The sequence below is a fragment of the Pituophis catenifer genome, unplaced genomic scaffold, assembly GCF_029215685.1.
Source record: "Pituophis catenifer annectens isolate HBS135680 unplaced genomic scaffold, rPitCat1.0.hap2 SCAF_1, whole genome shotgun sequence".
In the NCBI taxonomy this organism is placed as follows: Eukaryota; Metazoa; Chordata; class Lepidosauria; order Squamata; family Colubridae; genus Pituophis; species Pituophis catenifer.
The window spans coordinates 319,388,245-319,415,228 of NW_027256881.1; the positions used below are offsets into that span (position 1 = coordinate 319,388,245).

Here is a 26,984-nt window from a genome sequence, read left to right on the forward strand (position 1 = left end):
TTGTGTCATCATATTCAACATTTATCATCATTTTCTTAATACATATTTATCTTTCCTCTTACATTTAAATTTAATGTATTACAACATATTTTCCCCATATTTCTTACTTTTACATTGCCTATTGTCTATATTCAATCTCTATCCATTGATAAAATTGCCCCCATATATTGTAATATTCCAATTCTTCCTTCCCCTTAATTGCTAATGTTAATCTCCTCATTTCTGCACATTCTAATATTTTCTTAATTACCTTTCCCTTTGTAGGAATTTTTTCTGCTTTCCAATTTTGTGCAAATACCATTCCTGCTGCCGTAATTACAAAACTTACTTAACCAATCTCTCACTTAGCGACAGAAATGTTGGGCTCAATTGTGGTCATAAATTGAGGACCATATGTAATCCCACACATTTCCCATTTTCATTTCTTCCCTGTTCATTCACACGGTAGAGCTTTAAAGTAATAGAAAAGATAGGCTGCTCCATCCCAAGGGCTCATGGGACCACTTCATTTCTCAGAATGAGGGCTTCTTGACCCAGAGATTTAGTTAGCAATCATGCTTCTATGTTTTCCTTGCCACCTTCAAATTATTTTGTTGGTTAATTGGGGATGCTTTCAAAATTTGGTGTAACTCCTGAGAATACCAAATATTACCCAACAGAATGGACTGATAACAAACTTATCTGTTAAATTCTAATCCATGTGTGGCCCAAATGGCCTTTTCCATACATAAAAAGAAGGGATAAGCAAAAAATTGCTTGTTCCCAAACTAAAAAAACAAACAAACCCGAAAGGGAACTAAATCTTAAAAAAGCATTTTCAGAGACACTAATGGGTTGATGGATATGGGAATGGAAAAATGAGGTGAGAAGGGAAGGGAATGGAGTACACAGCAGCTATCTTGAACTCTGAACAGAAGCATTCTATGTTGTGACATTTTATCATGGAAAATGTGGTGGCGCAGTGGTTAGAATCCAGTATTGCAAGCTAAGTCTGCTGACTGCCAGCAGTTCGATCCTGACTGACTCAAGGTTGACTCAGCGTTTCATCCTTCTGAGACTGGTAAAACAAGGACCCAGATTATTGGGGAAATATGCTGACTCTGTAAACCATTTAGAGAGGGTTGTAAAGCACTATGAAGCAATATATGTCTAAGTGCTATTGCTATTTCACTTCTTATGACCCTATTTTCCATTACTATATAATGGTAGTCAAAAACAATGATCCAGAGCAGTATTTTTCTACCTCTGCAAGTTTAAAAATTCTGGGAGTTGAAGTTCATACATCTTAAAGTTTCTGGGGCTAAGAAATGTTGTTGTAGAATGTTGTTGTTCAATAACTGGAAGATTTCTTTATATGAGGAATTAACTTTGTTTTGTTTTCTTTCACTTTAGAATCAAGTTTTTTATTGGGCAATGCTCAGATTGTGGACTGGCCTGTAGTTTATAGTAATGACGGTTTCTGTAAACTCTCTGGATACCATCGAGCTGACGTCATGCAGAAAAGTAGCACTTGCAGGTGAGTTTCAACAGTTTGCCTTGATTGGTTCAAGGAAGATCCTTGCAGAAATTCATAATCATCACAGTAAAGGAAAGCTTTCTCAACCTGGTGCTCTCCAGATGTGGTAGTTCAACAATTATGCTATCTGAGAATATTTGGGATTTATCTTCTTACTGTGATTATTATATAAAATTGATGATTATTCTTTAAAACAAAAGTTTTCCCAGAGCAACTTCCAAAGCACTTTAAATATTCAAATAGCAATAATTTCTAAGCAGCAAATATATCTGGAAGACATCAAACTGGGGAAGATTGATATAAGAAATAGTTGCTCAGAAACCAATTATATCACTTTTTAATAAATCTGCATGCATTTCATAATGAACTAAATGAAGCTCATCAATTTTCATTTCCATCTATTCTGAAAAGCAATGGATAGAGGAAAAAAAAACCAAGAAGGCTGTATTTTTTCAGTGTCCCCATTTATAGTCTAGTTTGATGAAAAGAAGGACTAGGGTTGACATGATAGCATGATAGTTCCAATATCTCAGGGGCTGCCACAAAGAAGAGGGAGTCAGGCTATTCTCCAAAGCACCTGAGGGCAGGACAAGAAGTAATGGGTAGAAACTAATCAGAGAGAAGCAACCTAGAACTAAGGATAAATTTCCTGACAGTTATAACAATTAATCAGTGGAACAACTTGCCTCCAGAAGTTGTAAATGCTCCAACACTGCAAGTTTTAAAGAAGAGATTGGATAACCATTTGTCTGAAATGGTGTAGGATTTCCTGCCTAAGCTGGAGGTTGGACTAGAAGACCTCCAAGGTCCTTTCCAACTCTGTTATTCTATTCTATTCTATTCTATTCTATTCTATTCTATTCTATTCTATTCTATTCTATTCTATTCTATTCTATTCTATTGTTGCTGGGGTCCACACTCAGATAATATTGGAGTGAAATATCTTTCTGGAGACCACAAATGGAGAATTGGTTTTAGTGTCTACCAGCACTTTCTGCTGGTGCATTATTGTTCCAGAATAATCTGTAGAGAAATATCCAGGAAGATCATAGAGGACACCATTATGATTTCAAAAACAAAGGGAAAAAAATAAAGAGAGAAAAAATGAGATAAATTTAAAAAAAGAAAAGAAAAGAAACAAGCCGGAGTTATTCAGTGACATTTAAGTTAGCCACAATTATCCTCAAGCAGATTCATCTAAATGAGTGGAAATTCAGTTAGCAAGTTATTTGATGAAACTTCCTTCTCTTCTTTTTGCTCCTGAATACATAGTTGAGAAAAGTGGTGGAGTGGTTAGAATGCAGTATTGCAGACTAATTCTGGCCATAGACAGGAGTTTGATGGGCTCAAGGTTGATTCAGCCTTCCATCCTTCCGAGATTGGTAGAATGAGGACCCAGATTACTGGGGACAATATGCTGATTCTGTAAAACCACCCAGAAAGTGCTGTAAACCACTGTAAAGTGGTATATAAGTCCAAGTGTAATTGCTATTGCAATCTTTTAATTACTTACTTGCCTATACTTGTGTGCTACCATTATATAGTTCTAGGCTGTTTTGTAATATTGACCAAAGAAAATTAAATATCAGAATGAATTAGTTGGAATTGCCTATTTATTTATTTATTTATTTATTTATTTATTTATTTATTTATTTATTATTATTATTTGGTATCTGCTTTCCAAATTGTGCCATTTAGTAGGATGAGGCTTTTTTTGTATGTGTGTGTGGTGGTTTTGGAATTTTCTTGCTGTTGTGTTATGTTTGGCACAGAGTTTTGTAAGCTTTGGTTGCCAGTGTAAGTCATATCCATCATCCGGACTTTGCGTTAAATTTGTACCACTCTGCTTTCTTGTCTGCTTTACTGTTAATGCTCTACGTCATACAGTTTTTTAAAACTGTCTTATGACTTTAAACATGCAGTATTTGAGGCAGATCTAACTGTATTTAAAATATTTCTTGTAAATAGTTATATTCTGCTTTGGTTCTTAACAGTAAAAAATGCAGCGTTAAAAAAATCAATATACAGTTGATAAGATGTCATTTTTAGCATTCTGAATCCTGTATTTACAATGAAAGGTTAGGACTGTTGAGAAAATATTTCCTTCCTTCCTTCCTTCCTTCCTTCCTTCCTTCCTTCCTTCCTTCCTTCCTTCCTTCCTTCCTTCCTTCCTCTGTTCCCTTCCCTCCCTCCCTCCCGCCTCCCTCCCTCTTTCTTTCTTTCTTTCTTTCTTTCTTTCTTTCTTTCTTTCTTTCTTTCTTTCTTTCTTTCTTTCCTGCCTCCCCTCCCTCCTCCCTTTCTCCCTCCCTTCCTATGCCCAGACCATCTGGTACGTTAAGTGATATAAATCTTTCCTGCATCAAAGGTCTCTGCCACCTACATTTGCTTTTAGGGACTTTCATAACAATTTTGCAACTATAAATGATGAACTACACAAAGTATAAATCACAGTTAAAGATACATGGCTGCAATTATGTTGCAATCTAAAACATAAATATATCTGTAAGGATGTCAGATTGCCTATTTTTGACCATGAAGCAAATTATTTTTCTTTTCTCTTTTATTTCTCCAGTTTTATGTATGGGGAACTCACAGATAAGAAAACGATTGAAAAAGTTAGACAGACATTTGACAACTACGAATCAAATTGCTTTGAAGTCCTTTTGTATAAGAAGAACAGTACGTATATGAAACCGTGTGGATTTTGGTTGCCTTTGAAATGGTCATATATGCTGGTAACATACTTATTGTTGATCTTAACAGAGAATGCACACAAGAGGGAAGTACCACCACAATAAACAAAAGTTTGCAGAAATGTTTTAAAAAGTATTTGGGGAAAGAAAGAAAGAAAGAAAGAAAGAAAGAAAGAAAGAAAGAAAGAAAGAGAGAGAGAAAGAGAGAGAGAAAGAGAGAGAGAAAGAAAGAAAGAGAGAAAGAGAGAGAGAAAGAGAAAGAAAGAGACAAGAGAGAAAGAGACAGAGAGAAAAAGAAAGAAAGAGAGAGAGAAAGAGAGAGAGAGAGAGAGAGAGAGAGAAAGAAAGAAAGAAAGAAAGAAAGAAAGAAAGAAAGAAAGAAAGAAAGAAAGAAAGAAAGAAAGAAAGAAAGGCAAAAAGCATTGTAAAGATTGATTAATGATAATTGAATGCTGACTGATTTTGGCAGGAAAATTGGACTGGGGATATTAGTCTGGCATGCCCTGATCAAGAGGTTTTCTTGCTTATATTTCTGTCCAACCCAATATTTTTGCTACTAATGGATACTATAGTAATAAATTTAAGGAACAACACTCTAACCATAAATCATGGTAAAAGAAGCAGGGCATGGTCTCAGGCTACTTAAAATGAAAAATTCTGGAAAAAGGCAATGGAAAACATCAACTTTGTTCTTGTGCATGCAGATAGGTGCATAAACCTCTGTGTTTATTCTGGGTAAATGTAGTTTCAAACTTCTGTAAAAATCCTTGAGAAACCCAGCATCACACTGAGATCCTTTATCTTTGTAAGCTCTCATTGCTGTAAAAATTCAGATGCTCAGACTTACTCAGGTATTTTCTGAAGCTGCATTCTTCATTAAACTACAGAAAATAAGCTGAAGTAAATATATGGATTAAAATTACTAGAAATATTTTAAATACATATAATCTCTGAATTTATAAACTCTGGCAAATGTAGAAAGTCCAGTGCAGTTTTCTCTGGTAACTGCTGAAAGAAAAAAAGTGATTGGATTTGTTAAGAATTGGACATTTGGAGAGATTATAGTTGTTACATCAACCCCAGGTGCATTGGAAATGATCCTTTTGGTGAGCATGTTATGACCAATTTACAAAGGGAAGAAGGCTCCTCAGCTGAGCAAGAGGACAGTGCTTTACTGGCTTGTCAACACACTGAATTGTGTATGACACTAGTCCTCAAAGGTCAGTGATGGTAAAAGGAAAGCAATCTACAACTAGTTCCCCAGAAATAAAAATCTGTCATTTAAAATAAACGAATGGAGCTAGCAGCTTTTAGAACAGTATCTACAATTTGTTCTTTTATGTTTTGAAAATCTTCAGTTGTAAATAGAGATAATTAAGATGAGTTTTTAGTCATCATCTCACCAGCATCTCTCAGCAGAACTGACTCCTGTTGTTAGGCAAAAAATAAAATAAAAAATAAAATAAAATAAAATAAAATAAAATCACTAAAAATATACCCAGCTTTTTTGAATCAGAGTCTGCAACATTCAGAGAATTCTTTCTCTGAAACAGTCCCACAAAATCAATAAGGCATTTCCAAATGAAATGACAATGGCTTTCTTTTAAACACTCCTAGTCCTCCAGAGAATAGTTTGGAAAATCTACTTCTGTTAGTGGAAATGGTATGTCTTCTTCAGATACTGATTTATAATGGTAAGAATCAGTTAATAAAAAACTTCCTGTTCTTTTTCTATAATAATGATTAGAAGTATCCTTCGGATATATTCAAATATATTCAACTATATTGCTCATTCACACTTCAGCTGAAGCAGGATGATTTTTTTAAAATTGTAGATTCAACAACTTGGAAGAAAGTGCCAATGAATGAATGAATGAATGAATAAATATATATATATATATATATATATATATATATATATATATATATATATATATATATATATATATATATGTCCTTTTTTGATTATGGATAGTCCTAAAATTAGCTTTCACCACACACTCCTGCTTCTTAATTAATACTGCATCATCTTGAGCATCCTTGATACAAACATTTTGAACATGACACAGCTACTGTTTTTCATTATCTTGTGAACAATAACATTCATGTGAAATTAAGTGATGTGACTGCTTGGTACAATCACTTGGCTCTTGAGTAACATTCTTGCTCAGGGTACCTTCCAGATTTTTGAATCTGCTTACAAAGTACGATTGTTAGCCTTCCATAGCCTATTGAATTGGCATATCAGGTCCTACCTGCAGAAATTGTAGAGGCCTTATTTTCTGTATTTTGATAATGCAAAACGAATGGAGCTAGCAGCTTTTAGAACAGTATCTACAATTTGTTCTTTTATGTTTTGAAAATCTTCAGTTGTAATTTTCACTCTGCTTGAAGTGGATAGCATTATGTTAGTTGCTGTCTTCTTGATTAATGTGATTTATACTGATGCAATTTCATTGGCTAATGCTGTTGTTTTTCGTTGACAAGAGTCTCTGGTGGAGTGCTTCATCATAACTCCAAAGCAATTCCTCAACCGATCTTCTCAAAGTTTTGCAATTTTGAGATAATTACACAGTTATGCAGCTCAGCAAAGTATTTTGCAGGTTGTCAAGCTTGCTTATGAAATTTAAATCTGCTATCTTTATAGAGAAAGACTAGAACTTACAATTTCACGGTTTTTAGTCTAGCACTTTAGCCACTACACCAAACTGGGTTCTTTTGGCTGCAGTGCTGAGATCAGAGGATAAAACAACCTTCCTTCCTTCCTTCCTTCCTTCCTTCCTTCCTTCCTTCCTTCCTTCCTTCCTTCCTTCCTTCCTTCTTTCCCGTTACATATGCACAACCCTCACACTTATACAGTAGTGGCCAAAATTGTGGAAACCTTTTGGGAAAAGTGTATTTTTGAGGTTTGATGGCTAATAACACCACTTTTTTGGGGGAATTTCCAGATTATCATATTCCACTGCTGGAATGGCCTGGGAGTAGCCCAGACTTTAACCCAATTGAAAATCTATGGAGCTGACTAAAGAAACTTGTTAGTCAGAAGCGACCCAGCAATAAAACCCAGTTAATAGAAGCAATCATTCAGTCTTGGTTTCACATTATAATAGCTGCAGAACTAAAAGACTTGGTTTACTCCATGGGAAGACATTGTAAAGCTATAATTCATGCTAAAGATTACCCAACTAAGTATTAACTGATGTGATAATTTTTCTATATCTCATTTTTTCTATGTGTTTCACTTTTCTTCTTTATACTGTAACTGCTATTCTAATAGCAAATCCTTCATAAAAGTTATTGCATTACATTAGTGATTAAATTATCTTTCCATTGATATATAATTTTATGGAGTTACTCCAAAAAAAGTGGTGTTATTAGTTAGTTTTAGAAAATACACTTTTCCCAAAAGATTTCCACAATTTTGGCCACTACCGTATCTTGAATCTCAATATGTTCTTGATGCTGAATTACAGTTGCCTCCTGATTTATTTCTTCCAACCCAATGGGATGTTCAAAGGAACTTCTGTAAAGGGAACTTCACCTGTCTGGCTAAAAGAAGGATAATGGTCTGTAAACAGAATCAAACAGGATGTAAAGACCTGCCTCAGCTATCCCCTCAGGAAAGTTTGACTCTTGAAACAGTTATCAAAATGAATTTTTACTGAGAGAAAGTGATTACAGAGAAGTCAGTTTCCAGTGTAAAGTGTTAAGCTATTCTTCCCAATGTAAACCCCACCCCACTTCACCGGTCCACCAGTAGCCAATACAATTGCACATAGGTGTTTTGAGAACCCTGAGGTGTTAACTTGATAGCAGTTCATCCCCAGAATGCAGCGACCTTGGTGTCAGGCTGGAACCATCTGGGAGGAAGCCCATCTATATTGGTTGGGAAAGGAGCTGGCAAAAGAAAGACTCTCTGGGATTGATAGTGCCTTTTAAGGCTTCCTGGCTGGAAAATTCGAGCTTCAGGAATGGAACCTCATTCCTTCACTCCAGTTCACGCTGATATCACCGCCAGACTGTTTCATTCTTAAACTCCTTCCCTTGTAATCATGTTGCCCAAAATAGAACTATTAAGAAACTGGAAGGAATTTCCAGAACCATCTGTTCTCCATGTTCTCTTTAGTCTAACACAATATTGGAAAATTTATGAAATTGGATTGGGATTATTCTCTTGCTGACACGACAGAACCAAATTTGGCAATGATGGTAGTGGTAGAAGCTGGAGAAATGAAAGAATGATGGCTCAGATCAGGACAAAAGCTAGAGAATTAAAAAAAAACTATTAATGCGTCAGTATGCAAAAAAACACTGGCAAATGGTGCAGAGATGTTGATGTTGATCAGGGGTGAAATTTATTTACCTTCCCTACTGGTTCGCCAATGTGCGCACACCGTTGTCTGTGCATGTGCAAAGCTTTCTGCAGATGCGCAGAGGCTTAAAATGTCACAAAAAAGTGACATCATGACATCCGCGTGGGTGGGAGGAGCCTCCCACAGCCTCCGCTACCGGTTCGCTCAAGCGGATAGAACCGGCTGGATTTCACCCTGATGTTGATCCATCTGTTCCCTTTGAGTCATCAGACTATGAATGTTTCTAATAATCTCTCTATGTGCAATAACTACATGATAATAGATACCACATGGCTAGGAAGCAGAATATTTATTGACTTTGGTTGCCTATAAAAAGTGTAAAGCTTATATTCATACATAGTTTGAGTTTTGAAATAGTTCATCGTGACTTTGCTTGGCTAGCCTGTATCATTTTCAGGTCTCTTGTCCTTTGGCTACAGATGATTTCTTTGACATAATGGAACATAATTTTTACAATGCTTAGGAAATGGGTACATTTGTTCCAGAAAAAGTGTATGCAGAGGTTCTCTGTTGCTGTCTAATAAAGGTCATAAGAATATGCCATTATAGTGGTGAGAATTAAAAAAGTTATAATTAACATTTTTATAGGAGAAACGGAATGGAAGCCTAGTCTAAATAGCAGATGGTGGGTTGAAGCCTGAGCATCTGAGCACCTACAGGCATCTTCCTGGAAGGCTGTCAGAAAAAGAATGCTGGGTTAGATTAGATTATGTAGTTTAATTCCACAACAATCTTTTTACATACTTAAATTCGTAGAATTAGCAGCCAGAGATATTTGAGTCCCACCTTCAATCTCACACTGATTTGTATGCCAGGCAATGGACATAGAAACTTCCACTAAAGAAAAGGGGGCTCAGATTGTAAGATATGGAAGCAGGAGGATCCACTGGGAGTGAAGGACAGGAGGGGATGTCAAAAAAAATCATGATGGTAGCTGTCAACATGCAATCAAAGCATTACTCCTTTTGAGTAAAGGGGTAATTGTGTGGTTGATTGTGTGGTTGTGATCACTGTTTTAAGTTTTTCAACCTTCCAGATCCTCCTGTGTAGAAGCAAAGATTCAAGAATGAAACAGAAAAGGAAGAGAAGACGGGTGCAGCTACTGCCCGTGTTTGCAGTCCCATCTTTTTGCAGATTTCCAAATTAAGGCCAATTTCTTAGATCAAACAAATTACCACAATGGTTTGCCCAGTTAAGAATGGTTAAGTCCTATTTCTTTCAGTGACTAATTCTCCCATTCTATTCAGTGGCATTCAAATGCTTTTCGCTATAATAACAGCTCATTGTAAACATAATAGGATATCATTAGGATGATGAGCCTGCTTTCATACTCCCTTTGATGTGATGTGTGCTTTATTTATTTATTTTTCAATTACAGGAACACCTGTTTGGTTTTACATGCAAATTGCACCGATAAGAAACGAGCATGACAAAGTGGTGTTATTTCTTTGCACTTTTAAAGATATCACTTTATTCAAGCAACCTATTGAAGATGATTCAACCAAAGGTAATTCTGAAAATAAGGTTTAAAACAGATTCCCAGAAATTGGAAATTCTATTTTTCTATCTGTATCACTCTCTCTCATCTATCTATCCTGAAAAAATATTTTGAAAAACCCTAAATAATATCCTCCCTTCTTCTGCAAGATAGGTATTCTAAAACATGCTTGACTGTGGATCTGGAGAGAGAAATAATTCATCATTGCAATTGTAAATAGTTAGTTATGAAAGATCTTCTCCCAGATTTCACCCCTATAGTAACTATATTATGTGTTGTTACAGCAAAAATGAGGCAATAGCTGATGCAAGTCTGAACAATGCTTTTTTTTAAATTATGGATTATGTAATTTACTGATCATTGAATGAATTAAAATTGATTGATGTTATTGACTTATTGAAAATTGATTCTTCTACTGTAGCATTGCGCACCCCAGAATTCTCAAATACGGAGTCCTCCAAAAATGTTAGATTTTATTTATTTGACATCCCTTTTTTGGCATTTTTTTAAATTAAAAAATAATCCCTCTGTTGGTAAAATACAAACATGGGAAGCAACAACAACAGCGACAGGCTAAATGACATAAGAACTAGAGTTCAGCTGAAACTTAAATTCAGCTCAACGAATCAATAATGTAAGAGTAGGGCCATGGGACTTGCAAAAAAGTGATGAACAATTTCAGTCTTAATGTATAAGGACAGCATCAAGTTTAAGAAAGTTTACTTTGACAGGTGGTAGTCCTCTGGTAGTCCTCTGATAGTCTCTCAGCAATCCTCTTGTCTGTGTTAATTTCAAACTTCCTGCTTTGGAAGGGTTATAGGTCTACACAGGAGTACATTTCAAACTCGACCCCTGGAGTCTATACTTTAAGAATCACAGATTGTGCAGCTGAGATCATGTGGTTCCAAAGGGCCACCGTGTTAAAAGTAGATTGAAAATACTAAGACAAAACAATTGCCTGGCCCAGCTTACCACAACCTAATGACCTCCAGATGTTTTGAGACCACAGAACTCTGAATTCCTGACCAGCACAACCAAGTCTTATGATTATTGACGGCACCAAGTTTGCATCACTCCTGTATGTGACAGACTTAAAAAGTAGTTGAACTAGTACATGGAATGCTAATATCTAACAAAAGAAACTCTCTTTTGGCAGTTGTTACACTCTGGAAATTGCATAATTCATATTCTGTCTCCTGAAAATAATATTGTCATACTATTATACTTAGAAACTTCCCAGAAGAACATAGCTTGGAAGGATAAACAAGAGGATTATATATATTACAATGCTCCGGGAATATATAGGAATTGGGGAGAAGGAAAAATCACTAAAAAATCAATGGGATGTGTAATTAGGAAACTACATTTTATAACATGAAAATAAAAAAAATCAGGAACACCAGACTTATACATAATAAATAACCTTAATACCACAATCTCATGGTAGATAAACAGTGTATAAATATGAGGCTGTATTCATTATTCATGGGAAAAATAAGTTCCAATGAAAAATTCAGTGACACTAAAATATTGATGCTAACATACAGCAAGCTTCCTACCCAATCTTTTGAATTATATTATAATATAAATTTCAGATCTGAAATAATAACTTCACTTTACAAACGAAGATTGAATGTCTTGATGAGGTCCATTTTGTTCATGGAAATATTTTCTACCAAGAGGCTTGGCATTCACGAACTATTTCGGTACAAATAAAGGAGGGCTCTGAGGAAGGCATGCTTTGTATGCCGATCATTTTAAGTTGAATAATATTTGGCATTTCTGATATATTCAAATTTCAAGTATCCTTTAGCCACTTCTTGAAAAGCTGTTGTCATATGCAACAAACAATACAGGTAGTCCTTGACTTGTGACCACAATTGAACCCAAAATATCTGTTGTTAAGTGAAATAATTGTTAAGTGAATTTCACCCCATTTTTACAACCTTCCTTGCCAGAGTTGTTAAGTCACTATAGTTGTTAAATTAGTAACACGGTTGTTAAGTGAATTTGGCTTCCCCATTGAGTTTGCTTCTCAGAAGGTTGCAAAAGATGGTCACATGACCCCAGGATACTGCGACTGTCATAAATATGAATCAGTTGTCAACTCTCTGAATTTTGATCATGTGACCATGGGAATACTGCAACAGATATAAGTGTGAAAAATGGTTATAAGTCACTTTTTTCTTTTTAAAAAATTATATTTATTGAATTTTCCAACATTTAAAACACAAAACACAAATTTACACTCTTTACAGCTTTTCCATATTGGTAAAAATATCCTTTGTAACAATCATATTTACATGAATTTTATTTCTATACATCACTATCCTATAGTATACCATCATTTAAATTACAGTAATATCTACTATTATTATTGATATTTCCTTATAGATTTTACATTATTTATTATACATTTTTACAACTTATAACTTAAGTTTTAAACTTATTCTCAAGCCAGGTATACCATCTATTCCAAATTTGGTAGTTCTCGGTTTCTTCTCTCTCCTTCGTTTCCATAGACAGCCTGTCCATTTTTGCACACTTGTAGATTTTCCTTACTCCTCCAGATCAAATTATAAGTCACTTTTTTCAATGTCATTGTAACTTGAATGGTCACCAAATGAATTGTTCTAAGTTGAGGACTACTTTTACTAGATTAAATGAATTAATTCTTTAACATGGAATAAAGTAGTTCCATTCATTAGAACATTAGCAAGCTTCATAGTTCAGTGATTGACTGAATGATTTATCTATGTAAAAAATCTAAACTTTAGTCCCTTGAGCCTGACATTCTTATGCAGTAGACCTGGCAAAAATCCATACAGCTTCTGCAAATGTCAAGCATTTTTCTTACAGTCTGATGATAATATATCTTTAGGTAAGACAATCTAAAAGCTGCTTTTCTGCATCTATCTATTCAGGGAAGTCAATATAACTTTTTTTTTTGGAGCTATCAGCTTTTTGGAGCTATGTACAAATTGTCTAAAAAGATCAGACTTTTAAAAAGAGTGAAATTCAGCTACAACTGTACTGCAACCTGGTTAGAATTTTTTAGCAATGCTGTTACAATGAACTTTAGAACATAAATCATTAGAGATGAGTACACCTGGGTCAACAAAATAAGGGTCATCTACCAAAGCAATACCACCTAGCTTATACTTTACATTCTGGTTTTGTTTTCCAATATGTAAAACTGAACATTTCTTAACTGAAATTTAAAGTTGCCAAATAGATGACCATTCAAAAACACAGTCAATGTCATTTTGCGAAGCAAGTGAATTTTCAGTAGTTTTAAACAATTTTACATCAACAGCAAAGAGAATCAAGTACTTTTAGGTTGATTATATACAGTAAGTCACTAATGTAAATCAGGAAAACGGTTGGTCCTGGGACACTGCTCTAAGGAACTGTTCTGACCTAGGCTTCCTGAGACAGTGAAAAGCACACAATTAGTCCCCAAAACTCTCTTTTTATTTCAACGGCTGTGAATTCTGTTCATTCCCAGCCCGTGATGAGTCACAAATAGTTTGTAAAGAGTCCAACAGAAGTCTGCCACAGCCCTTCGGGATAAGGCTGATAAGCACCCACCTTTATCTCCCTTGACACGCTGCCAAAGACCTAATTGGCAATTAGCTTTGCAAGGCCACACGGAGCACAGAGTCAAAACGGAGCTTCAGAATTTAAACCGACCAGCACGTTGCTTCCTGCAAAGGCTCACGTGCCTCTGCTCCTCCTTTATGTTTTATGGGAGGGGCAAATAATCTCCAAGCCTTCCTCCCGAGTTGCCCCTTTTGTCTTAACTGTTCTTACCTTCTGGCAGCTCTGCACATGCATGCACTGGGAACAGGCTCCCCCTGTTCCTCTGCCTCACTGATATCAGACTCTGGAGGCTTTGGAGTCAACACATAACTCCCAGATGGCCCTGGCCTCATCTCTGCCTCTGATGCAGAGCCCTCGTCTGAGCCTTCCCCAGACTCCAAGACTGGCCCATGTTCCTCCCCAGCCTCCTCACTGTCCGACTGCTGCCAGCTCCACAGGCTGCCGGCGGACCATAACAGGAACAGCACTGTTAACTGATACTGGATCAGACATTGAGTTGCCTATTTTAACTTTCTGCAGCCTATTAGACAAAAAAGCAGCGATCCACTCGGGTAAAAATCCAGAAATAACATAAGAATTTAGTTTAAAGAACAGTTTATTCTGTACTACTGAATTAAAAGCTTTTCAGTAATCTATATAAATTACATCTACATCTACAGCTTTACCTTGACCAAGGCATGTATTCTAACTATTTTTACAAAGCATATAATAGGTATGGAAGTCATTTTTGCTTAAACTGGATTAAATTCTGAGCCCTGGTAGCGCAGCAGACTAAAGCACTGTTATTAACATCGGCTGCCTGCAATTACTGCAAGTTCAAATCTCACCAGGCTCAAGGTTGACTCAGCCTTCCATCCTTTCTAAGATAGGTAAAATGAGGACCCAGATTGTGGGGGCAATAAGCTGACTTTGTTTAAAATATACAAAAGTATGAAGGCTATTGCTTAACGCATTGTAAGCCGCCCCGAGTCTTTGGAGAAGGGCGGCATATAAATCAAATTAAAAAAAAAAATCTGTTGTGAATTTATATTATTAATTTTGCAATTACTGCATGCTCCAAGTTTAATTTTCCAGTTTGGTTTTTTACATTTTTTTTTATCCCATCTTATTATTTTTATAAATAAGAAGGCAGACATACTTCATATACTTTACTTCTCCTATTTTTCTCACAACAACAACACTACGAAGTGGGTTGGGGTGAGAGAGAGTGACTATCCCAAAGTCCTTCAGCTGTCTGTTATGGCTAAAGTAAGACTCACAATCTCCTAGTCTTTAGCCTGCAAACTTAATCATTGGTAATGTATCTCTGTTGTGCTCAGTTTATCCTTCGCCGTGAACATATATCTTAGTAAGGTGTGATTATTTTATGTTATTATGTTTTAAAATTATGCCTAATAAGAAGAATTGGAGTTTTATTTCCAGTACTTTTGAGGTTTTTTAAAACTTCTCCACCAAATATGGTAAAATATTTCTTCTAATGTATAGAATTTACAGCATATATTACTATATGATTATTATGATTGTTGACAGAGTTGACAGAGGTGAAATCCAGCAGGTTCTGACAGGTTCTGGAGAACCAGTAGCAGAAATTTTGAGCAGTTTGGAGAACTGGCAAATATCACCTCTGGCTAGCCCCAGAGTGGGGTGGGAATGGAGATTTTGCAGTATCCTTCCCCTGCCAAGCCCGCCAAGCCATGCCCACCAAGCCACACCACACCATGCCCACCAAGCCATGCCCACAGAACCGGTAGTAAAAGAAATTTGGATTTCACCACTGATACCACCTATGCAATACAAAAGGTCTACAATATCCTCCTTTAGACTTTTTTGTTATAGCCAAATTATTTAGCATTCCTACCCTACATTCTCTAAATTAATTTAAATATCATCTTTAAAGTAGAATTAGATTTAAAAGTATGGTCAGTGGAAAGATAATTTGCAGTAACAATAAACATACACATACCAAGTTTTTTTTCAGCACGAAAGAAGCAATTATTTATTAAATAATTTATGAAACAATAGGACTTAAACTACAAATTATTATTTCTTTCTATTAAAGCTTACCCTGAATTGTTCCTCTTGTAAATTCTAATAAAATGAAAAAAAAGGAGCATTACAGAATTACTACTCAGCTTGTTACAGTAATATAAATATATATTTTCTCAGACTATATTCTCTGGAGGGTGAGTGCTGCATATTTTACCCTGGAGAAATGTTTGTTCATTACTTTCTGTCTAAAAATAAGAGGATAATGCTAGAGGAACATTGAAACATTTCTACAATAGAATCAATCTGCAGATGAAGCAAACATTGCCAGATGTGTTAATGGTGAACTGAAGCCAACTCACACATACCTGTGCGTCACTGGATTCCCTAATCCCTAATTGCTCGTAATTCCCTAATTGCTCATAATGTGTGTTTCTGCAACCAAAAGTGTGCATTCATTAACACAATTGAAAGCCGCAAAGGCACTTTCCTTGCGCTGAAAGTTGTGTCAGTGGAATACTGTAGATTATTCAATCTTTAGTTTGGATGAGATCCCTTACCTATGCAAGTTATCCCTTGATGATGTTGAAATGAATCAGGATGGGGTTATATTATTCTTCACTCTTTACCTGCTCTGAAGTGGTTCGGGAATAACGAGAGACACAACCAAGCAAGTGACAACAGCTCTTTAATTTACAGTGAGACTTCAGCAAAAACTCAGAGGCTGCAGCCCTCCTTATATACAATCCCGGAGGGACTGTCAGCCAATCAGAAACGAAGGCAGGTTTGAAATTCCCGCTTAAAAGTATCAATACATAACACCCCTCCCTTCCCAGAAGGCACTAACATTCAAAAATTTACATAAGTACACACAAAATCTCGCAGGTGCCCAGGCCGAGTTCTCGTTCTAGTTGACCTGCGCAGTTCAGTGTTTGGTGGGGCGTCGAGCTGGTCGGAGGGACTTTCCGTCTCTCCCGGCTCCGCCAATGGAACCTCCTGGATTTTATCCGGGGCGTGGTTATCCCCGGTTGGGAGTGGCGACTCGCTGGGGCAGCGCTGGAACCAGGGCTTGTCAGCTAAGTATTCTCGCGAACCCGGGCTTGAGTTAGCTGTTTTGGGAAAGTTGTTATAGTTAGGCTCGGAGATGTCTAAATTTATGTTTGCTTCGCCGACTACCCTTTTTCTCAGTTGGTCTATGTGGCGCTTCCAGAGTCTGTCTACCCCTATGTCTACCGTATACGATTTCGGGCCTGTTATGCCCACTATGGTTCCTGCAACCCATAGCGGTCCGCTGGCATAGTTCCGAGCGAACACCGGGGACCCAACCTGAAACTGTCTTAGTCCAGTGGTCTCTCCTTTGAAGTTTTCGTGTGAATAGTTGGGGTGAAGCCTATCTAACACGCACCGAAGCTTCCTGCCCATGAGGAGCTCTGCTGGGCTTCTCCCTGTGGCTGTGCATGGTGTGGCATGCTGGACAGCTAAGAATTGGTCTATCCTGGCCTGCCAGTCTCCATTATCCAGTCTGGATAGGGCCTCTTTGGCCGTTCTTACAAAACGTTCGGCCAATCCATTAGAAGCCGGGTGGAACGGGGCCGATAGGGCATGGCGGATGCCCAGTCCGGCCAAGTATCCCTCGAACAGGGTTGCTGTGAATTGAGGGCCGTTGTCAGATACTAGAGTATCCGGTAGGCCATGTGTGGCAAACAGCTTGCGAAGGACTTTAATGACGGCCTCGGCTGTGGTAGAGGGCATTAGGATTATTTCAAGCCATTTCGAAAAGGCGTCTACTACAATTAAAAATGTTTGCCCGTGGAAGGGGCCAGCAAAATCAATATGGATCCTCCCCCATGGCCCCTTTGGTTTCTCCCACTCCCGGATGGGCGCTACCGGGGGATCAGGCCGAGACTCCTGGCAGGGTCTGCACTTCCCCACCCACTCGGAGATAACTTGGTCCATGTTGGGCCACCATACATAACTGCGGGCTAAACTTTTCATTCTGACAATGCCCGGATGCCCTTTGTGCAGCAATTCTAAAACCCTTGTTCGTAATTTTGTTGGCACTACCACCCTGTCACCCCACAACAAACAACCACCTTGCGTAAACAGTTCATTTCGTTTGTTTACAAAACCTTGGTAGTCCCCCCCGTCCACCTTGACCGGCCACCCTTTCAGCACCCACCCCATCACAGTACGAATGATCGGGTCCCTGGCTGAGGCTTTTGCCACTTCGGCAGAGGAAATAGGTCCCAAAGTTAATGTGTCCAATAGGAGGACGGAGGCCTCTGGTGTAGGGTTGGTCAGTAAGTCAGGCAGGGGACAGCGGCTGAGGGCATCCGCGTGACCCAGGGTCCGTCCGGGTCGATGTACCAGCTGATATGAATAGGCCGAAAGAAAAATAGCCCATCTAGTCAAACGTGGGGAAAGAGCAGCGGGGGTGGGCCTGTCGCCTGCCAAAAGTCCTAGCAAGGGCCGGTGATCAGTCACAAGTTCGAATTGCCGGCCAAAAAGGTATTCGTGGAACTTTTTAACCCCCGCAATTGCAGCCAGAGCCTCTCTGTCCAATTGGCTATAGTTTCGCTCTGCGCTTGACAGAGTGCGAGAGTAAAACGCAATGGGCGCCTCTAGGCCGTTCGGCAGTCTATGGCCCAGGACGGCACCAACTCCTACGGGGGAGGCGTCACAAACCAATACAAGCGGTAGCGCTGCGTTGTATTGGATTAGGAAACTGTCTTCTGATAGAAGTCTCTTTACTGCCTCAAAAGCGGCTGCTTGTGGTTTCCCCCAGACCCATGGTACATTCTTCCCCAATAGTTTGTGAAGGGGATCTGCGACGGTAGCTTTGTCTTTCAGGAACATTGAGTAAAAATTGAGCAGTCCAAGGAAGGCTTGGAGCTCTGCTTTGGTCTTGGGGGCAGGTGCGCTCTTAATCGCTCTCACCTTGCTTTCGGTAGGGTGGATGCCTGTGCCGTCCACCCTGTACCCCAAAAATTCAACGGAGGGGACAGCGATCATACATTTATTTTTCTTTAGCCTTAGTCCCGCTTCCCTAAATCTAGAAAGGACGTTCCTTACTCTGTCCCCTAACTGACGTTCGTCCTGAGCGCTGACTAGAACGTCATCAAAATAGGGCACCACTCCGGGGAGCCCTTGCAGGAGGCGCTCCATGGTGCTTTGAAACAGGCCGGGTGCAACGCTCACCCCAAACTGGAGCCTGGTGCATTTGAAAGCACCCCTATGAGTCACAATCGTTTGCGCCTCTGCCGTGGCATCATCAACTGGTAATTGTTGATAGGCTTGAGCCAGGTCTAATTTGGCAAAAAATTTTCCGGGCCCCAGGGAGTGTAGTAGATGATGCACGATCGGCACCGGATAGGCGCTCGGCTGCAAAGCCTTGTTGATCGTGCACTTGTAATCGGCGCAGATCCTAATTGAGCCGTCAGACTTTACTGGGGTCACTATAGGGGTTTCCCACTTTGCATGGTCAACGGGAACCAACACCCCTTGTTTAATTAATTTGTCCAGTTCCGCATCGATCTTTGGTTTCAATGCGAAAGGCACCCGTCTGGCCTTGAGTCTTATTTGGGCTACGTTGGGGTCTAAATTAAGGGAGATAGGGGTCCCCACATACTTGCCCAACGTGTCCCCGAAAACGTCCTGGAACTCGGTCAGGAGACTGTCTTTTAACGATGACTTGAGCATCTGGTGGACGCCGGTGAAGCCCATGCCGAGGGCTCGGAATCACCCCATGCCGAGAAGGCTGGGAAGCTGCTTCGTGACGATGGTCAGCGGCAGGTCTCTTTCGTAGTCTCCGTAGGTGACTCGGAACGTGCCCACGCCTTCGAGGGGGACTCGGTTCCCCTGGTAGTCTAGGATGCGCAGTCTCTGTTTGGAGAGCTGGTCCTTCCGGAACGATGGCAGGAGGGTCTTTAGGGTCGCCCAAGACATTATGGAGAGAGCTGATCCGGTGTTGATCTCCATCGAGCATGGCTTGCCGTTGATTTCGACCACCGTGCTGACTTTGTCCTCGACTTCCGCGCTGGCCTGGTCTATGTGAATGCTGCGGCCGTCTCGAGGTTCAAATTCGCGCCGTTTTTTCGCGCCGCCTTCTCTCGTTGGCTGTTTCTGGCGCGTCGATTCTGGTTGGCTGCGGCGCTCACGTGGTTGGTGCTTTCTGGGCAGAATGGCCCTACAGACTCGCGCCAAGTGCCCTTTTTTCTCGCAACGCCTGCAGATGGCCTCCCTGTATTTGCAGGACTGTCTGTCATGGTGCCCTCCACAGCTGGGACAGCTTCGCCGCAGGCTGCCGGTATCTTTTCTCTGGTGCTCGGTTCGGAAGACGTCCTCATCCGACTCGGACTCAGAGCTGGATCCGGCGTCTTCTCTGTGCACCGGGGCAGACTTGGGGTTGTCTTTGCTGGTCAGCGGACGCTGCAGCGTTTCTGCGGCTTTTGTGGAGGCTTCGTGAGCCCTGGCCTCGTCTAGGGCTCCAGCAAGCGTCAAATCAGGCTTGGCGAGCAGGCGCCGTTGCAGCCTAATGTCCCGAACACCACAGATCAGTTGCTCAAGCAACGCATCGTCTAAGTCTCTATAGTCGCAATGGGTTGCGGCTTTTCTTAGGCTGGCCATGTATGCGCTGACCGGTTCTCCCTCTCGCTGAACGCGCTGTCTGAGTTGGTACCGTTGCACGAACTTGGAGGGCACGGGGGCATAGTGAGCCCGGAGCGTGGCCATCAGGGTGTCCCAGGAGACGGTCTGGACAGGAGTTGGCTCACACAGTGACTCTGCCATCTCGAACACGTCGGGTCCGCAGTGGCTTAGGAAAAGGGCTCTCTTCCGATTAGCGAAGAGCCCCTGCATGTTGCTGGCTTCGAGCGAGCATTCGAACCTCGTTAGGTACGAGACCCATTTTTCGCGGGTCGGATCAAAAGGCTTGGGCGGAACGTAGGCAGACATGTTCGGTATGCCTCCTGTAGTTCGCCTCGTCGCCTAGCTGAAGCTCGTGGTCTCACTGGTTCGCTTCTTGTGCTCTCAATCCCACCTTCGTCGCCAATGAAGTGGTTCGGGAATAACGAGAGACACAACCAAGCAAGTGACAACAGCTCTTTAATTTACAGTGAGACTTCAGCAAAAACTCAGAGGCTGCAGCCCTCCTTATATACAATCCCGGAGGGACTGTCAGCCAATCAGAAACGAAGGCAGGTTTGAAATTCCCGCTTAAAAGTATCAATACATAACATGCTCTTTGAGGGAAAATCCAAGTACAGAACAAAATAAGAGGTTTCCTTCCAGTCATATTAAGGTTCTATTAAATTCAGCAATTTATCTCCATAATGGTCAAAACTAAAAAGAGGAGACGAGTAGGAACCCTTCTTGTTTTTTCACTTCCTTGCAAATCCTATTAATTACTTAACCATTAAGTAAGCTCAGTCCAAAGGGATGCGGTGGCTCAGTGGCTAAGATGCTGAACTTGTCGATCAAAAGGTCGGCAGTTCAGTGGTTCAAATCCCTAGTGCCGCATAACAGGGTGAGCTCCCATTATTTGTCCCAGCTTCTGCCAACCTAGCAGTTTAAAAGCACGTAAAAAATGCAAGTAGAAAAATAGGGACCACCTTTGGTGGGAAGGTAACAGCGTTCGGTGCGCCTTTGGCGTTTAGTTATGCTGGCCACATGACCACCGAGACGTCTTCGGACAGCGCTGGCTCTTCAGCTTTGAAATGGAGATGAACACTGCCCCCTAGAGTCGGGAACGACTAGCACATATGTGCGAGGGGAACCTTTACCTTTACCTTTAAGCTCAGTCCACACTGGGCAAATTTTACCCATTTATTCCCTTCTCCTCCTGACAGTTTGGAATTTCTCTGAGCCCTTTGCAACACACCACTTCTTTCTAGATGATGCTCCTTTAAGGTTTCTAACTTAGAGAAGGAGCCACCCTGTGTAATATGCAGACCCAATTGATGGATATTAGTCAATCCTGAAAACATTTAGCAGAAAATGGTGCATTGTTTAAATAATGGAATGGGACGATAATTTGAAAATGTGTGTAATTTGTGATTTTAATGAGCTGCCGTCATGTAGAATGTCAGGGATGGTTTGAAGTATTTCCTGCTATTCTTCAAATGCTGATAACTAGCTACCGGCAGAGGAACTAAATAACTTTGCCTTTGGCCTGCTGACAGGTGCTCCATCATTTGAAAAGTTTCATATTCTTCCAGTAGTAAGACTTGGTCCCATTTAAGCTACCAAATGAACCATTTGTGCTGTTTCTCCTTTCAAAGCAGTGTGGATTCACTTTTCTGCCAAAAAGCAGGCCTCATTCAACCTCCTCCTTTGCTTCAGGTCATCTCAATCACAGACTTTAGGTAGTGTTTTCTCTCCACGCTAGAGAAAATCTTCACCTGCTGAATTTGTATGTATTCTGCTATTATCAGAAGCAAAGGAGACATGGGTGCATTGAGCCTGTCTGAAAACTGCTGTCAGGGTTCCAAGTAATACCCCCAACGAAATAAAACTCCGAGGCTTGAGTTTTCTCAAAGTTCCATTTTATTAGAGATGTCATATTAGCACATCTGGGAAAACCCAAATCTGAAAGCTTCTAGGTTTTCCCTACCCAAAGGAAAGTTCAAGTCCCTACCCAACACCCACATGTCCATCACATGATCCAATCAAAGCATTGTCCCAACTGGAGATGCCTCCCTGTTCCAGCCATCCAGGTGCAGAGCAAGATGTCCTTGACTTTCTGAGAAAGGAATGTTATTATGACTATACATCACCCTGGCTCCATACAATCCCCCCTCCCAGTTTTCCACAGTAGTAAATGTGGCAAGCCTGAAGATCCAATGAAAAAGATGGCTTCCAGGCCTTACAGGCCCCTCCCCTGATCAGAAATTGTGTCCTGAAACTAGAGTAGCATAGTGGTTAATTCAGCATACTAACCCCCCTCCAGCCTTTCCCTTTAGGTGTTCCATGGAGTCCTGTTAAGAATCCAAACTTTCATTTAAAAATATTGTATCTAGCGCTCATGGTTGCCATGGTTTCAGAAGAAGAAATTGTCTAGTGTCAACTGTGGTTTCCATAAACACTACTCATACTGACCCTTCTTTCTTGTTTCAAACTGGTGAGCATGTTTGGAACAATGTATAGCTTTTTCAGAATTTCTCCCTTGATGAGTGTAGTCAGACAAAAAACATCCCTTTATCAGAAGGCAGATTAGTGAAGTTGTTTCCTGTTAACCCCTCCAGCTTCCTGGAAATTTTGACCTTTATTTTTTCTTTTTTCCTGGACAATTGAACACACTTTTGATCAGAGCTCTGAATTTCAACCACTTTCTTGTTCCAATTTCTAAAATCATGTATGGCCTGCTTCCCATTTGATTGTTATTTTGTTAATTAAAAAGAAAACAATTTAAAAAAAAATCAGATGGAACAGAGAGTCTGGCAGTGATCAAGGGATTTGTAGGTAGGCTTGCTGGTCCCAGGAGATTCACACTGCAGCTGTGAATGAACAATAAAAGAGGAGTGATGCATATAGTTTTCCTGAAGACCTATAGCTGATACAAAGAACCAGTTTGGTATAATAGTGAAGGCTAGAAACTGGGAGATTGTGAATTCTAGCCCCTCTTTACTTACAAGGCTAGTTGGGTGACCTTGGCTCAGTCACTCTCTCTCAGTCTCAATAAAAAAAGCAAAAAAAGCAGTAAAAGAACACCTGTCTGATTTGATGAACACAAATCTCCAGAACCTGACAGATTACATGCCAGAGTTCTAAAGGAGCTGGCAGATGTCATCTCAGAACCATTGTACGATATCTTTCAAAAATCCTGGAGTATCAAGGAACTACCAGAGGACTGGAAAAGAGTTGATGTGGTTCCCAACTTCAAAAAAGGGAAAAAAAACAAAACCACAGATTCAGGAAACTACAGACCAATCAGCCTAACATCAGTATACTGTGTATACACGTACAATGACAATAAAGTTATTATTATCATTAGGTGATTGGAGATTAAAACATATGAAGAATGGAACTGGGCATGACTAGTCTAGTGAAAAGAAGGACCAGGGGAGACTTGATAGCAGTATTCCAATATTTGAGGAGCTGCCACAGAGAGGAAGGGTCAAGCTATTTTCCAAGTCACCTGAAGGCCAGACAAGGAATAATGGATGGACAACTGAACAAAGAGAGATTCAACCTAGAAATAAGGAGAAACTTTCTGACAAACTTTCTGACAATGAACCAATGGAACAGTTTGCCTTTGGAAGTTGTGGGAGCTTCATCACTTGAGACTTTCAAGAAGAGATTGGACTGCCGTTTGTCAGAAATGGTGGAGGGTCTCCTGCTTGGGTGGGGGGGTTGGACTAGATATGACTAGATATGGCTAGACTGTGGTATAACCTAAGCATAGCTCATAAAATCATCTGCTACAATGTCCTACCTGTCAATGACTACTTCAGCTTCAACCGCAACAATACATGAGCACACAAAAGATACAAATTTAAAGTGAACCGTTCCAAACTTGATTGCAGAAAATATGACAGTAATAGAGTTGTTAATGCCTGGAATACACTATCAGACTCTGTGGTCTATCCCCAACCCCCCAAAACTTTAACCTAAAACTGTCTACTGTTGACCTCACCCCATTCCTAAGAGGTCTGTAAAAGGTGTGCATAAGAGCACCAGCGTGCCTACCATCCCTGTCCTAATGTTCCCTTTAATTGTATTCATTTTATGTATTCAATTCATACTTATACTTATATATATTATCTAATACGTACTTGACAAAATAAATAAATAAATAAGTAAATAAAATAGATGACCTATAAATTCCCTTCCAAGTCTGTTAATCTGTCTGTCTGTCTGTTAAATTTTAAGAACAAGGAGGAAATGGCAATCTAATTCTGAAAAAATTTGCCATGAAAACTATAGGGCAGTGGTGAAATGTAAAATTAGTTACTACCGGTTCTGTGGGCATGGCTTGGTGGGGGTGGGAGTGGGGGGGGGGTAATATGACTGAGTGGGTGTGGCCAACTTTTTTTTTTACTTTTAAAACCATTTTTTCTACAACCTCTTCAGCTGAGAGGTTGTAAAAAAATGCTTTTAAAGCCTCTGACAATCCCAGCTGATTTGCCTGATCAGCAGAGGCTTTCTTTTTTTAAAAAAAAGCCTCTGATGATCCCAGCTGAGCCGCGTGATCATCAGAGGCTTTTTTTTTTTTACTTTTAAAAACATTTTTTTCGGCCAAAGTGGTTGTAGAAAAAATGCTTTTAAAAATTAAAAAAAAGCCTCTGATGATTGCGTAGCTCAGCTGGGCAATGGGGGGGGGCAGGATTTTTGCTACCGGTTCTCCAAACCACCCGCCTCCATCGCTACTGGATCAGGTGATCCGGTCGGAACCGGGAGCATTTCACCCCTGCTATAGGGACTTGTCTGGCAGGTATTAGGAGACAAAAACTGACATGAATTCACACACACACAAAATCCCATTTGGAAACAGAGCATTAAGTGTGCTGGATCTTTGCTTCAATTAAACAGGACATATATTATGTATTTATAATTCTTGTAAGATCTTTAAAAGTTTGGATTATTTCCCCCATTATTGTTCTTGCTTTCTTCCTGTTGCTATTGCTGCTTTCTAGCTGATCCTCTCTAACCTTGCATGATCTGAATACTCTTTACTTAATCAGTGTACCTACTAGTGTGTTTACGTTTCTGTTAACTGTTGTATGATGGATTGGAAGATGAGCAAAGTGACTTATTTCATGTCTGTGGTGTCACTTACACTTGCACTCGCATGGACAGAGATCAATGGGCAAATTATGTAATTACCCTCACAGAGTCTTTAGATCCTGTATTCTGTTTTTAACTTAAGCATTTTTCCTACCGATTACAATTGCAAATGCAACTCTGACACATTGATTTAAATGCTTTCATTATTTTCCTCACTCTAAAATGAGACAAGCCATGACAAAGAGGTTAATTGCAACTCAATAGATCTATGCTAATGTTTTTATTAAGAAGAGAGTAAGTCACGACTGCCTTTTCGGCAAAGCAAATCTGCTAATAATATGGCAATAAGGCGAAATCTGGTTCCTGTATCAGTCTTGAAAAGAGCAAAGCAATCTTTAAGGCACTGCCTTAGAACAGAGAGAAACGGAAGTCCCAACGCTTCCCAATGAAGAGACATTGAAACATATAGGGTGGCTGCTGTTCCAGATGTTGGAAGCATTGGCTCAATTCCCCACTTATCTCAATCTGTTTCATTGGGTCACGGGAGGGATAGTCTTACCTTCTGCTTTACAAAATAGTAGCTGATGCAAAATATTACGTTCCTGCTTCAGTCTTCCATTTGTGACAGGGAGCCTTAGATTAATATAGAGAGAAATGAGACTCTTTCGAACTCATCCATCACTACCAGTCAGGTTGCCAAAGATTTTCAGTAACATCTGGGTATCCATTGCTCTTCACCTCCGTTTTAGAGTGTCGTAGAATGAACACCACAAAGTTTGCTTCTCTTCTGTACAAAAATGCCGTACTGTCTTTTGCTCAGAACAGATTTCCCTGCTTCCGACATCACTTAATTGTTGACCATTATTAGAAAGCTGGTTGTTTGATTCATAAATCTGATCTGAAAGGAGAGAGTTTGATGTCTAAATCAAACACAGAACTGGTTTATAGCTCAGAGTGATGTTTGTTTATTTGCAGTTTGTTTACCCTGATGGTGTCTGTGTGTGTGTGTGAGAGAGAGGGAAGGTGCATAATAGCATGCAGTTGCAAAAGCACTCGGAATTTGAATTCAGAGTGCACCTGCTTCTCAAATTTTTGATCTATCTAATCTCTTCCCACTCTCCTTGTCATACTTTTGTTAGCCAAAAGAGGAAGAAAATATTATTTCGTTTATTTTGTTACATTTATTTGCCACCTATCTTGCTGTAGGGCTGCTCTAGGTTAGTTAGTTAGTTAGTTTATTATATTTGTATACCGCCCTTCTCCCGAGGGATTCAGGGCGGTGAACAGCCATGGTAAAAACAATGTACAACAAAAATTAAAAGCTTATTAAAATAATAAACTGGTGGCTTACAGTAACAAAAAGGGAGAAAAATGAAAGGCGTATAAACAGAAGAGAAGTAAAATAATAAAACAATAAAATAAACAACAACAAAGGAACACAATGAGAATAAATACAAGGAGATGGGACATAGTATATACCCAAGGAGTCCTGGATTGAGAAAATATAGACTGAGAAAATTGAACATTTAATTTGTCAGACTACAGATCTGGCTCAATTTGGACAGCTTTCTCTTCCTACCCATACTACTATT

The 26,984-nt window shown here is 39.8% G+C and overlaps 1 protein-coding gene across 1 annotated transcript in view; it reads left to right on the forward strand.

Moving 5' to 3' along the window:
* The window catches only part of KCNH5 (potassium voltage-gated channel subfamily H member 5), a 214,630-nt gene that overhangs the window by 24,820 nt on the left and 162,826 nt on the right, over positions 1-26,984 (forward strand). Inside the window, exons 2-4 of the mRNA XM_070931612.1 lie at positions 1,393-1,516; positions 4,089-4,195; positions 9,961-10,089. Of these exons, the coding sequence (XP_070787713.1) occupies positions 1,393-1,516; positions 4,089-4,195; positions 9,961-10,089 (360 nt within the window). The remainder of the gene's footprint in view (positions 1-1,392; positions 1,517-4,088; positions 4,196-9,960; positions 10,090-26,984) is intronic.